The sequence below is a fragment of the Lethenteron reissneri genome, chromosome 20, assembly GCF_015708825.2.
Source record: "Lethenteron reissneri isolate LAM-NWPU_2019-01 chromosome 20, ASM1570882v1, whole genome shotgun sequence".
Lineage (NCBI taxonomy): Eukaryota > Metazoa > Chordata > Hyperoartia > Petromyzontiformes > Petromyzontidae > Lethenteron > Lethenteron reissneri.
In genome coordinates this window covers 12,790,683-12,805,839 of record NC_083798.1, presented here as the reverse complement: position 1 = coordinate 12,805,839, position 15,157 = coordinate 12,790,683, and the positions used below count along the sequence as shown (strand labels likewise).

General features: G+C 41.6%; 1 protein-coding gene across 2 annotated transcripts; it reads left to right on the top strand.

The window, feature by feature from the left end:
* The first annotated feature begins 26 nt into the window (after positions 1-26).
* On the top strand, positions 27-12,279 carry CATIP (ciliogenesis associated TTC17 interacting protein). Of its 2 annotated transcripts, none has more exons than XM_061554956.1 (10): positions 27-679; positions 3,501-3,622; positions 4,587-4,790; positions 5,780-5,835; positions 6,449-6,535; positions 7,295-7,462; positions 7,887-8,011; positions 8,812-8,891; positions 9,163-9,269; positions 11,319-12,279. In XM_061554956.1, the coding sequence occupies exons 3-10, from the start codon at positions 4,628-4,630 to the stop codon at positions 11,559-11,561; spliced, it is 1,029 nt and encodes a 342-aa protein (XP_061410940.1). In that variant the 5' UTR covers positions 27-679; positions 3,501-3,622; positions 4,587-4,627; the 3' UTR covers positions 11,562-12,279. The 2 variants fall into 2 exon arrangements, with proteins under 2 accessions (XP_061410940.1, XP_061410939.1); XM_061554955.1 differs by having other exon boundaries at positions 28-679; positions 3,501-3,591.
* The last annotated feature ends 2,878 nt before the right edge of the window (positions 12,280-15,157 follow it).

The following is a 15,157-nucleotide window of genomic DNA, read 5'->3' as shown; positions in this document are numbered from 1 at the left end:
CACCGTCGCCTTGGTGACGGACGAGCCGCTGCTGCTGAACGCGCGAGGCCTGCGCCGCTGTGAACAACCAACTCGTCAACAACCAACTCGTCAACAACCAACTCGACAACAACCGAATCGTCAACAACCAACTCAACAACAACAACCAACTCAACAACAACAACCAATTCAACAACAACCAACTCAACAACAACAACCAACTCAACAACAACCAACTCAACAACAACCAACTCAACAACAACCAACTCAACCAACACATCAACAACCAACTCGACAACAACCAACTCAACAACAACCAACTCAACAACAACCAACTCAACAACCAACTCAGCAACAACCAACTCAACCAACACATCAACAACCAACTCGACAACAACCAACTCAACACCAACCAACTCGTCAACAACCAACTCAACCAACAACCAACTCAACCAACAACCAACTCGACAACCACCAACTCAACAACCAACTCAACAACCAACTCATCAACAACCAACTCAACAACAACCAACTCGACAACAACCAAGCCAACAACAACCAACTCAACAACCAACTCAGCAACAACCAACAACAACAACCAACTCGACAACAACCAAGACAACAACAACCAACTCAGCAACAACTCGACAACAACCAACTCAGCAACAACCAACAACAACCACGGACGGACTCACGTTGGGTACGTAAATTATTATTATTTCCACCCCTCTACAAACCCGGCAACACGAGTTCGATTCCCCGCTCACGGGCAACACCACTGACGATCAACTGAACCAATCTCTCCCCTAGGTCGACTGAGCCTTAAAAAACGAGTACCTGGTGCGATGTGAGGGGGGGGGAAGAGCAGCATTTGTGGGGAGACAAAGGCGGCCTGGCGTATTGGTGCCCCTTATAGATCTTAACGTTCATCCTACAAGCTCCCATCACAAGGCAGAAACACAAACAAATAGACAATTACCACTAGTACACTCACCACTACTACACTCACCACTACACTCACCACTGGTACACTCACCACTAGTACACTCACCACTAGTACACTCACCACTAGTACACTCACCACTACACTCACCACTAGTACACTCACCACTAGTACACTCACCACTACACTCACCACTGGTACACTCACCACTAGTACACTCACCACTACACTCACCACTAGTACACTCACCACTAGTACACTCACCACTACACTCACCACTAGTACACTCACCACTAGTACACTCACCACTGGTACACTCACCACCACTCAACTCACTACTACTACATTCACCACTAGTACACTCACCACTACACTCACCACTAATACACTCACCACTACTACTATACTCACCACTAGTACACTCACCATTACTACACTCACTCACCACTACTACACTCACCACTACGACACTCACCACTACACTCATCACTACACTCATCACTACACTCACCACTACACTCACCACTAGTACACTCACCACTACTACACTCACTCACCACTACTACACTCACCACTACTACACTCACCACTACACTCATCACTACACTCATCACTACTACACTCACTCACCACTACTACACTCACCACTACTACACTCACCACTACACTCATCACTACACTCACCACTACACTCACCACTAGTACACTCACCACTAGTACACTCACCACTACACTCACCACTAGTACACTCACCACTACACTCACCACTAGTACACTCACCACTAGTACACTCACCACTAGTACACTCACCACTACACTCACCACTAGTACACTCACCACTACACTCACCACTGGTACACTCACCACTAGTACACTCACTACACTCACCACTACACTCACCACTGGTATACTCACCACTAGTACACTCACCACACTCACCACTACACTCACCACTGGTACACTCACCACTAGTACACTCACCACTAGTACACTCACCACTACACTCACCACTAGTACACTCACCACTACACTCACCACTACTACACTCACCACTAGTATACTCACCACTAGTACACTCACCACTACTACACTCACTACACTCACCACTAGTACACTCACCACTGGTACACTCACCACTAGTACACTCACCACTACACTCACCACTAGTACACTCACCACTACACTCACCACTACTACACTCACCACTACACTCACCACTAGTACACTCAACACTACACTCACCACTGGTACACTCACCACTACACCACTCACCACTACACTCACCACTACATACCAGTCAACCCCTTATCAGTTGCCTACCTTATTACAGACAAATTCAGACCGTATTCGTCACCCCGTGCCCTCATACATCTCAACGTTCATCATACAAAGTCCCATCACAAGAGAGAAACACAAATAGACGAAACTAAATGTGCCCGTATTGAAACGGCTGTAAGCCGTATAGACCTGAAAACTCAACTTCCCTGTACAAGAATACGGGTAAACCTTTATGGGTTGACAGGTGTAACAGTATACACACAACTATGCTACATGGTACTGAATTTGGGTGCAGTGTACCAGCTTATGCAACATGCTGGACTGCAGTATTATAGTGGTTGGTTTGTTCTATGGAATGACTTCCCCCGTCATTGTAATGTGGAATGTATAAAACTGCCTCTGATTTTTTATTAAAACATGAGCGCCGTTCCCATGTTCTTTTGATAGGGAAACCACTTGGGATTTTTTTTTTATCACAGCACAAAGGATGCATGGTTTACGTGCACAGCACAGGATATTTGAATATATGTTAACAGATATCTGAAAATATTCAAAAGGTAAGCTAATCTAGATGAAAATATAACAGCCCTTTACCAATCTCCTGCTGGATAAAGGCCCTAGCTAGGCTGTGTCGATCATGGGGGTTTGACCATACTTCACCACGGCTGGTCAGTGCGGATGGTAGAAGGAATGGGAGATGTGTGGGTAGGCTCAGAAATCACTCACCACTGATGCTACCCGGTGCTGGGAATCGAATTCGGTCATCAGGATCATATTGCTAACCACTGTGCTATGCACAGCTCCACAAATGTTTTATGAAGATTCAGTGGTTTGATGACTTGCTTAATGTCGTCTTGTTGATGCAGTAAACACATGTTATGTTCAAAACCAATGGCCGGTTGGATAAAATAACTCTTAAGAAATATACCCTCAGTTTTACCATTTAAATCAGTGCAACTTCGGGTAAAATTCTACTTCAGGTGCTTTGTGCGACTGACCACAACACTAAATCCATTGAGACATCTGGAGAGCTGTAATTATCTACAGACTTTAACTTACTATTTACAGCACTGTAATTTCAGATAACTTTCAAATTCTGTGTGGGACTATGACACCATCACATTTCCAATTCTCAACTTGTAATGTGCAGAATACATATATTTTTTATGCGTAAAAATGTTCAGATCACATTAAGTTCTTTTATTTTAAAAATGTCGTTCTTTGATGTGCAATTTTGACCTTTGATTATGTGAATGTTATGGTTGCCCGATGCAACTTAATGACATTGCTATCTGTGCAGGCTGCACAAGTTATAATGGATCAGGAAAGTGAAGGTGCCCTCTCCCATCTTCGTGCGAGTGAAGAGGCCATCAACTTCCTCGCCTCCATCGGTACGAACACTGGATATAAGCTCCTTAAATAGTGAGCATGAACCTATTTTAACCCTTTACGACTAAGTATGGCAAACGTTTATGCATTAGCTCTGCCCACCCATCTGTCCGTAATGGACTGGCACTATGACACTCATATAGATAATAAAATGTTAACTAAATTTGGGACTTACTTTTTTGAAAACTGGATAAGTTGATGAAAAGAAGTTTGCTCAAAACTCGGAGACCCAATTACATAAAAAATGCCTATTTGTAAATATACGAATAATTTTTCCCTGACAGCTACCAGTTGGCTTCCATGCTGCTGATGAAACACAAATAATCAATGCACGTTGAAACACAATGCATAAAGCATGCGTATTTATTATTTTTCCTGACTTGTTCATCAAATAATAACCTTATCAGAACCGTGTGGGCCACAACTTTAAATAGGATACACTATAGTAATAGGTTTTTACCCTTTCAACTGGTACAAAAACTGACACCTTTATACAAGGAATCATGTTTGCAATAACCACAACACAAGCAGTCAAAATGCAAACAAAAAGAAACAACTCTGATGATGATAATGATATGCACTGTCCTTGAAGTTGATTGGTCCACACCCGAGACAGCTTTTCTTAGAGCCTAGTCTCCATTGGTGTTGGACCAGATGACGCCAAAAGGTGTCAGTTTTTGTACCAGTTGAAAGGGTAAAAACCTATTACTATATTTTGCCACTGGTAAAGGAGGTCTCATAGTGTAGGATACACTATTTAAGTTATGGTAGTAAGTTGTGTTGTAAATTGGGAATAAATAGTTTTATTTAGATTTACATGAATTATTTCATGAAATCTATTGTATTTATTTCCATTTAATGAAAAAAGTCCATGTATTGCCATGCAGATAACACTAACCCATAGTGGTCCACCCTTATGAATAGCATCACAGCAAAACAAACACAGCAGCAGAGCACTGTGATGAAGGTGAGCGAATGTTCTCCCTTGTGAGTGCAGAACCACAGGAACTGAGCCGCTGCCTGTTTGGGGACGAGCTGATGACCATGTCACGGGACGGCACGCACCTGGGCGAATTCAGGATGCGAGTTTACTCTGCGCCATACCGCGAACACCCCGACAGTGGCGGAGGCACGCGCTTCCTCGTGCACGCCACCAGCAAGGGAGCCATCAACGACATTCCATGCGGCACAACCGTGTGTGGTGGGTTTTCTACGTGGTGTGCCACTTTGCACCTGTTTTTTTTAATAACGCAAGAATACGCCAGAGCTCGTCAGATCTCTGAAGCTCAACAGGGATGAGCTTGATTAGTACTTGGATGGAAGATTTAATGGGTATACCAGGTATTTGTAAGGTTAGGCTGAAAGGTAGCCAGCAGATAGTAGGACACTAAAGGATTATTTAATCTGTGTGGAACTTTGAAAGTTACTCCCTAATATGTGAGGGTTTTCTCCGGGTACTCCACTTTCATCACACTTGCCAAATACTCATGAGCGAATTGGCCAAGCAACCCAGTGCAGAACCCACCTGAATTAGAATTGTGATACTCTTTACCGATTAAATAAATATATTATTTGATGATACCGCATTGGCAGTGGCGCACAAGTTCCAAAAAACTAATGCATGACATTTCAGGCAATGCCCTTTCTACATAGCACGTGATGGAACTCAATCGCTGATGTTCATAGCACATGTGCTATTAAGAAGGACCATTGTCCTTTTGTCACCAATTATATATATTTTTATTAGGGCAGTGTTATTGACAAATGTATTTTTTGGATAAGTAAATTACATTAGCATAAATTATACAGTAGTTGTGACAGCTCCGAAAGCAAAATGTAGGGGGTTTGCCTAAAATGGAAACAAGAACAAGAAACCAATGTAATTTAACATCCTTCTTGAAACTTAATTCAAGATTTGAAGTTTTCGTGACTGCAAGGGTCAATACTCTTTGGTTTTTTCGGTAAAGTCACGAAGGTAAAAAATAAAATTCAAATAAATTAATGACACAGTCATTTTGCTGTGACGGTCCCACCTGAAGACGGATGCTTGTGTTGCCTCCAAAACGTCGTGATTTACGTTTTTATTTTTTATTTTTTACCTACGTGACTTTACCGAAAAACAAGCTGCTATAAATCTCTACATTAGAGGAAATATATTTACCTAATTATTATGGCAATATTGTTTTTCAGCATATGTCACCACCAATCTTGCGACACTGGAACAACACCATCATGAATATCTTGAGGTATGGAAAGTCACTTGAGAAAACTGAAGGGTTCATTGTTAATTCACTTTTGATATCTGAAGCGCTGAAGAAAGTTGCAACATCGTCACTCATAATGACGACTCATTGCCAATGGCAAAGGCATTAACATATAACCTTTGAATGTGAAAATACAATCGTTTTCTAGAGTGAGATTCTTTTATAAAGACCAATCAAGTTTTACTTCTCCTTTATATTGGGCAATGACCAAATTACCCGCAATGCACCCAAGCTCCTCATATCTCAGAAAGTACATGGGGTTGAGCATGAATAGTGCTTGGATGAGCAACCACCATAAAGCAGGTGTTACAGGCTCCTTTGAAACTATGTTGTGGACAGCGGAGGGCAATGCAAAAAAGTGCATTGCTGTACACTACTCTACTCCCATTCAATTGCTTAACCCAAACCCGCATATTGTCGAATAACCATCATGACCCACGTCCAATGGGGAGGCCTTCATCCAGCAGTGGATTGTAAATGTATAACATTGCGTAAAGGCCTTAAGAGTTTCAACAGATATGCTTTTAAATTTATTGCACGTGCCTATTTTTAGTATGTGCCTCTGGTAGTTATTCAATGTGTGTTCCCCATACAGCTGAATGAGCAAGCCCTGGACAGGAAGGTGGAACTGGTGTGGCAAGAAGAGTCACTACTTGTGAACAAGGTCGTGACTGAGGGAGAGGTGAGACTGTATATTTTAAGGAAATGCGTAATTGCTCTAAAAATGGAAGTTATCAGTTTTCCATGAGACATCATCCATTTCTGTTTCATTGACACTGCTTTTGACAATGGTGCATTATTTTTCTATGACATTTGCTATTTTATCGATTTATTCAAGGGATAAACAATACAGTTACACAACATTTAAGACAAATGGAAACATTTGAATGCTTTGACCTAACCAATTTGGCATGGATGATAACATACTGGCTTAATTTAGACTCCTCTTAGTCATATCTTGCCGAGCAGCTGGATCGCACAGGGTCATTACACCGTTGGAAAAGTGAGTATGAGTTTAAAGTTTTAACGTACTTTTATCAAACTTGTCTTTTTTACCAAAATTTATTCCAATTGTGCTTTCAGCGGCAATCTATTCAGAACTCGCGCAGAACACTGCATTACCCCGTGGTAGAGAATAGATTGCAGAAGGTGGTAGCATAGAATAGCTTCTGAGACAATAAGTTGGCAGCACTTTTCCGCCTACGCTGCGACAGATATTTTTCTTGACATGACAGTCAGACCATATGTTAACTGTCAGAGCTGAAATTAGCCAGATAGACTGAAAAACTAATTTATTTATTTGAAGAGTTATTGGTGGTACTTGATGATACTTGAAAACCCAGTTTCATCACAAGCACCTCGGCGGATTCGAACAAACTTGGATTATGACATTGGTGTCTTGTTAATATATGGTTTCTTGTATATGAACACTTGCATGCAGGAGGTACTACGGGAGTCTGTGCGCCTGGAGATGAGCCATCTGGCCGGCTTTCTTTCGGAGGCATCGTGCCTTCTTCTAACCAGGCTGTTGACACGGCGCGCACACGTACCCCATGACCTCACCTTCCTGTGCCTCGACTCCGAGTCCTGCCTTGCGACCTGCACATTCGTACGTGCGTGCACACCACTCAAGTGGCTTCCATTACATCATTAGATTGAAGTTTTCCACCAGCTTCTTGAGCCACTCGTCTAAGCCTGTGTTTATACTTCCTTATAGTGATAATAATCAATATACACACAAATCTAGAATGAAGCGGTAAAGAATCTCACTGGCGTTAACCACTGCTATTTTTGGCAAAAAAAAATATTGTGCATTTTTGTTTGAAATGTGAATTTTTTATTGTTAATAGCAAATAACTCTATTTGATTTGGTATCACTTTCCAGGTTTTCTAAAGCAACTGCATGAGCAAAATTTAAAGCTCAAAACAACACATTGACAAGCGTCATGCTTGATAGTTCACAGGTAATGGTAGCAATATTTTGGAGACACATTTGAATGACACAAATAATTCAACAAAACTGTCTTGCCTAGAGATCCTTGGGTACAGAAGAGCTGAGCGTTGGCGAGGAAAAGGTGGAAGTGTTTGGAATCGAAAGGACGCTCTACTCTCAGACAGCTCCACCAACCACGTGGCATAGCTATTATTTAAGAGATGGGTGAGTTAGTTTTTTTATTGTCACCAACATCATTTGGACTAATATCACCTGTGTTAATTTGAAATAAAATACTTCTAAATGTGCCTGCATGTACCAAAATGAGAAATACAGTGATACCTCGGTTCACGAACGCTTCTGTTCACGAACAACTCGGTTCACGAACAGAAAAGTTCATAAAAATATGCTCCAGTTCACGAACTCCGCTTCGGTTCACGAACAGGAGCCGCCGCCATTTTAATGCTATTTCCAGGCTGTCACATGGTCGTGACTTCCTGTAGGAAGATCGTGGAGAGAAGAAGAGACACAGAAAGAAGTACTGTGAGTACTGTGAAGACACTTTCAGTGGTTTTTTGCTTTTTGGTTTGCTTTTTAGCACATACAGTACTGTATTGTAGTACTGTACTGTACTGTACAATACTGTACATACTGTATTGTACAGTTCACCCGTTTGAGTGCTTACTGAAGTCATCTCAAGCAAGGTTAGTGTTCTCTCTTTATACATTACTATACTGTACAGTACTAATGTGTATTGTAATTTGTTTCATATTTTTGTGCTTCAAAAACCAAAAAAAAAGGTCAGAACGGATTAACCGGATTTACATTGAACCCTATGGGAAAATGTGCCTCGGTTCACGACCAATTCGGTTCGCAACCAGAGTCAGTTCACGAATTAAGTTCGTGAACCGAGGTATCACTGTACTCTAACACCCTTCTCGGACAGAATGGTTTTGCCCATGGAGGTGCTGCTCAGAATTTGTGTGTGCACTCACGTGTGAACTTACGACACCTCTGCTTTACAGGCATCTGGTGAGGCGTGAGCAAGTGGGCTCACCAACCACCATGATGATTGTACGCCTACCCGTACAAACACCTGCAGCAGGTACAGTCATGTTTTTTAAAAAGATATTGATGATAATGATCAGAATCAGATTCTTTATTTATCTGGGAGAAATCCAATGAGCTTTGAAGCTTTTTTTCAGAGATGTCCAGTAGGGGCTGGTCAGAAAATTACAAAAATAAAATGATGATGGCCATAATCACCCTCGTCGAGTCCAATATTTTACACATGAACAAATTGTAGTTATGCTATTTGAATATTGGTGTGTTGTTGTTCTACACATGCTTATTATTGTCTTAATTTCATAATACAGAGGAGGCTGAGGAGAAGGAGGAGGGTGGCACTGATTCTGGGGTGGAGCAGCAGACACTGAATTGGGAGGAAGACATGCAGATGTACTCCCATTTCCTCGACAGAAAGGTTGTAACCCCAAACATGACACTGCTCCCATTACATTCTTGTCTGCTTCGATCATAGTGTAATTAGACACAATTAACTCATTATAGACTATAGCACATTTAATGGCCTCTCACCTGGACGTGAAGTGTCTGATATACAAATGTAAATTGTATGATAATTATTCCACAGTTGTGAAATGAACACCGTAAGAAGCATTATCGCAAATTAGCTTCTTGGACGACGGTGGAGATACCCTACGTAGGCACGTTGATGTAATTTCTTTATTGACTAAAAAGACCATGCACTGTTTTATCAAAATTAGTTAATGTGGATTAAAATACGGTATTGCACTTACAGTTCACGGAAAAACTAGATACTCTTAATTATTTTACAGATAGGAAAGTTGCAAACTGGAAACAATATTTCCATGACATTTGGAAAAAAACACCAATTTCCCTTGGATGCCTGTACAACGTATAACTAGTATTTGTATTAAGACTAGATGTTTCTTAGCGTATTCAGGGTTAGTTTGTATACTGTGTAGTTTTGTACGAACTGCATTGTCATTTTGTGATGATTTGTAAATACAATGTTGTATTTATTAACATAAACAACAGCCAATCGTCTGTGTGATATTAGCTTTGCTTCCCATTTATCATACCAAAGGAATGACCTTGTGAACAAGGTACAGAATTGTATTCATTGATGCTATACCATTTAATAAACGTAAAAAATACACAGAATGTATGTAAATATCGTATTAGTCATTATATATTCACTGCTGGATGAAGGCCAACATGCTATCACCATTGCGAATGGCTTTGTGATACAATTCATCTACTGCACATGAGCTGCTTTCATCACTCTATCTTTGTGGTGGATGTTCCTTCTTTAAGCTGCTTGCGAAAAAACAATAATTATGTCTTTAACTTGGGTTTGCTCTCAAATCCATTTGATTCTCTTCACGTCTCACAATTTAATTCCAAGAATGCACCTCTTCATGCTACTTTGCACACTTGTCAGCGTTCCGTTTTCTTAGTCGAGTCAATTTTGTATATGTATGAATATTGTGCATATTTTACATCCATTGGAATTATCGTGGTGGGAGAGATGTAGCAAAATATTTTCCTAATGCAATCACTGCTGTACCTATGACTCAGTCCATAATCTCTGCTTTGTCGATTAAATGATTACCACTTCATGGGGAAGTCAATAGTAGTTGTCCTATGGAGAGATTACCCTCTGTCATATGAATGTAAAACTTTCACCGTTGACTCAGCGCTGTAAATAGAAGATGAAGACTGTCTCATTACTCATTTGAGCAGGAAATTACTTTGGCAACATGAGACGCTGTTGGTATCTTGCTGCAGACCGTAGTAATTCGGGAGGCTAGCGTGGCTGGCATGGGCCCTGGCGCAAGGAATGATTTGGAGCCCATGTCCAATTTCCCCCCTTCATAGCTGGGAGCCTGGACCCTTCCTGTGTGTAGGCCCTGGTGTAGTTGGACAGTGACATCATGCACAAATCTGTAAGTTTACCAGACAAAAAAAATCGCTTACTTTTAACGTAAGGAAACACGACTCTACTTTAAAAGTAGGCGATGTACACGATACACATTGCTGCGTATGAAAATGTCAGATTAAGTGAACAGTTATAGAAAATTACATTTGCACCATGGGCAACTACCACACTGGGTGGGGGCAGAAAAAGGGTGCCACAGTGGCGAGATGTTAACTACCTCGCCTGGTATACATGAAGGCGTGGGTTCGATCCCAACCCTGACGCCTGCATATTTGGAGTTTGCGTGTTCTCGCAGTCGCGTGGATTTTTGTCTGGGTCCTCTGGTTTTTTCCTCCACATTTAGAAACATGCCTTTTGAGTATTTGGCTACTGTACATTTCCACATCATAAACCACTTCGTTGAGCTATCATTTGTGGCCAACTCGCTTCTGAAAATAGCTATATAGCTCAGTGGGCCTTACCTAGTAAAACAATTTTTGTTTTATTTCGCTGGGACAGATTTGTGATGGTGGAATACACACTGTTGTACGCATCTGTGCCTCGTGGCAGGAGGAGCTACTCTCAGAGCATGCGGAGTATGCAAGGGCCCACCCTGAGCTGCGGGCTTTGCTCGGCGACTTCCTGCAGTACCTGCTGCTCCGTAAGCCGGCTGACCCTGTGGCCTGCGCCGCGCCCTACTTTGCCTCCTTCTCGGCACTGGAACGCGACATTCCCAGCACTCGCAGCCCTCCCACCCCTCAGTTCACCACCGATGCCACTGCTGCCGCATCACCAGGGGATGGGGTTGCTTAGCATCCACGCATTAGCGCTGCCAAAGCAATTCTTACAAAATGACTGCGCCTGTTTACAATTGCAACACAATGCCCCATAACTCAACAATAGGCGTGTTTACAATTTTTTTTTACAATTGAAACAATCCACATATTTCAGGCAGTACGTAAACATTCTGTAGTTGACTCAGGCCAATTGCTGATGTAATTTTACATGTATGTTATATACTATACTGTACATTCAACCATTTGTTTAGTTGAAAATCTAATTCCACATCATCTTTTGCGAAATACAGTAAAAGTAGGCTTACGGGAGTGAAATGTAATACGATGCAGTACTTATTTGTCTGATGTACAGGTGTATATTTACAAAAGATATAAAGCCTTTGTTGTTATTTTGGTGAAATTCATTACTTGTTGGCCAAATGTTCACAATGCAAACTCCTGTATTCAGAAGATCCATTATTCAAGATTTTTATTGGACACATTTCAGAAAGCACATGGAATGTGGGCTGTAACCCATCTGCAATGGATTGTTGCCTCTTTCCACCATCTGGCCAGTGTACAATTGATACCTTGGGTTACTGGACAAACATGGTAATATATATTTGATTTAATGCTTACAGTAAATGTGTAAATACAATATATTAACATCTACATTGGTTATTAAGCCGACAGATTTAGACATTAAATATCTGCTGACATGTCTACACGCATAATAAAGTCTTGTTAAAACATTCTCTTTTCTGATTTTGTCGCATAGTTTGTCAAAATACAAAGCACATCAATGCTACTCAATGTACATTGCTACTCAATGTACATTGAGTAGCAGAGAACCGTAGTATTTTTGTAAGGATTGTATTCAGACATACATGTGTAATAAAGGACTCTGTCAGGCGATGTAAGTCTCCGTTCGTCCTTTATTGGGTTCTTCTCCTCCGCACTCCGCTGGCCTCCTCCTCGGACCAGCGTCGTCTCTCACGCGCTCTGTGCACTCGCTTCCTCAACTCCTCCACTCGTCCTTCACCCCGCTGGTCCTGACAAGGGACCAGCGTCTCCTCTCGCGTGCCACGCACGCCCTGCTAGCCACTCCGCTAGCCCCGTGTGCCCCGCACACTCTGCTAGCCACGCCGCTAGCCCCGTGTGCCCCGCACACTCTGCTAGCCTCTTTGCTAGCCCCGTGTGCCCCGCACACTCTGCTAGCCACGCCGCTAGCCCCGTGTGCCCCGCACATTCTTCTCTCGATCCGCACACCGCTGGCCGACGGTGTGCCAAGCCCCATCAGCCACGTGGCTGATGGCGCGGCGGCCACCTAACGTGGTCCCGCCTCTTCACTCCATCGACTGGCCCCGATCTCTTCCGGGCTCCCCTCTATAACCTCTCTCCCACGTGACCCTGACTCCTCCCTTCCAGATCGTCACATCCGGCCTTCCCATTTACGCTCGCATTACACATGTATGACATTTACTATGCAGTGCAAAGTCTTATGGGACTTATTTTTGACCAATATTCCCTTTGAAACACTGGGAAGAGCATATTGAAATAAACTAGATATGGCCAGGTGCTAGAACTGAGCTGCCACTGCTGAGATTCTAGTTTCGAATTTAGCTGTCAGCCACCTGCCATTAATCCAGGTTCTTCATTTGAAGTGACTTTGTCTAAACCCAGTTACCAATTACTATTCGAAATAACATGACATTTAGTATTTCGTTTTACACCTAAGGGGCCGTCCATAAATGACGCCACGCGATTTTGGCCGATTTTTGACCCCCCCCCTCCCCCCACGGCGTCACAAAGCTCTGCCCCCCCCCAAAACCATATATCCATTTTTTAAAATAAAAAATGCTTCAAATCACTTTAAACTATTCTCATACTCTTTGGTTCTTTCGGTAAAGTCACGTAGGTAGAAATTTAATAAAACAAATCACGACGTTTCGATCGCAACACAAGCAATCTTCATCAGGTGGAACAACCACAGCAAGACAATGCTGAAGTAGGCGAGAGAGCTGCCGTGGCAAGAGTTTATATAGGTAAGAAAGGGGGGAGAGAGAGGGGGGTGTGGGGTCGGAGGGGTAGGGGGGGCGTGAGCGCTAAGGGAAGAGGACGTGAGGCTGGGTGGGGGAGTGGGCGGGGCTACAAGTGGGAAGCTGAGTGTGGGAAACTATTGTCATTGTAGTGCGTATTTAATGTGGCGCTGCACTCTGATGTTGTAGGACAAAACATTTATTAAAAAGGCGCTGGAAAGCTGAAATTTAGCATAAATTTCACTTGAAAAATATTCAACGTCTAACTAAAACTGCAGATGTTCGGAGTATTATATTGAAATTATCTTATAATTATAAAATATTAAAAGTTATAACTATAAAACAATACTTATAAAACTTTGTAGTAGAACGAAGCAAAATGAAGAGTACAATTATAACAATCACATATTCAGTCCACATAATGAAAAGCCCTGGTAGAATCATTAAAATAAAAATGTTTAATAACAATCATTTAAAAATTTTACAAAATGTATGCTTCTCCATTCTATATTCTTAGTTTTTTTTCGGTAAAGTCACGTAGGTAAAAATGTAAAATTAATAAAAGTTAAATAAAATAAAAAATCACGACGTTTCGGAGGCAACAAAAAGCTCCGTCTTCAGGTGGAACCGTCACAGCACGATTGCTTGAAACAGCAATCTATCTGTGACGGTTCCACCTGAAAACGGAAGCTTGTGTTGCCTCCGAAACGTCGTAATTTTTATTTTATTTTACTTTTATTAATTTTAATGTTTTTACCTAAGTGACTTTACCGAAAAAAACTAAGAATATGAATCCTTGAAGTCACGAAAACTTCAAATCTGGAACTTCTCAATTCTCCCACGGAGTTGCAAAATGCTCCTTCATTGAATAAATAAAAGGTGACCTTAGTAAATTTAAATAATCAAATAGTTAATAATGAAAATTAATCAAAATTTGTGTTATAATAATTATATTGTTTATATTTATTTAAAGTTGCGCATTTTATGTGACGTTACATTTCTCAACCCCCCCCTCCCCCCCTCGGCACACATCGTCACAAATGTCTGACCCCCCTCCCCCTCTAGGTGTGTGACGTCATTTATGGAAGGCCCCTGAATTAGAAAAAAAAATATGTTTATAGATTAATTAAAAGTTCAGTTTAACTGCCATACAACGATCGCTACAACAGGAGATGTGAGAGGTGCAGTCGCCACCTAGTGTGGATAGAACGTTCTGTGGTGCCAACCAATAGTAATTTTTTTTATGATGAAATACAATTTATTTTCCGTGAGCATTTCAAATAGTCCATGAGCCCAGACCAGATATTGCACTTGCCAATACCACCTGATGTGGGCATAACTTCAGCGGTTCCAATTTGGAGTCGGTTATAAAGTTATTCACTCGTATTTCCCATACATTATAAACTGGTATGGCAAAAATGTACTCCCTTAAAGTGGTACCAATTTCTGATTTGACCCCATGGACTAAAACGTTATAATTTTGGACTTGAGAGATAAAACATAACTTTGTCTCATATGAGATGTAAACAACAATCTGAACACTGCAGTGGGGGAAAAGTCAAAATATTGCTGAGCTATTGACCCCATGGACTAA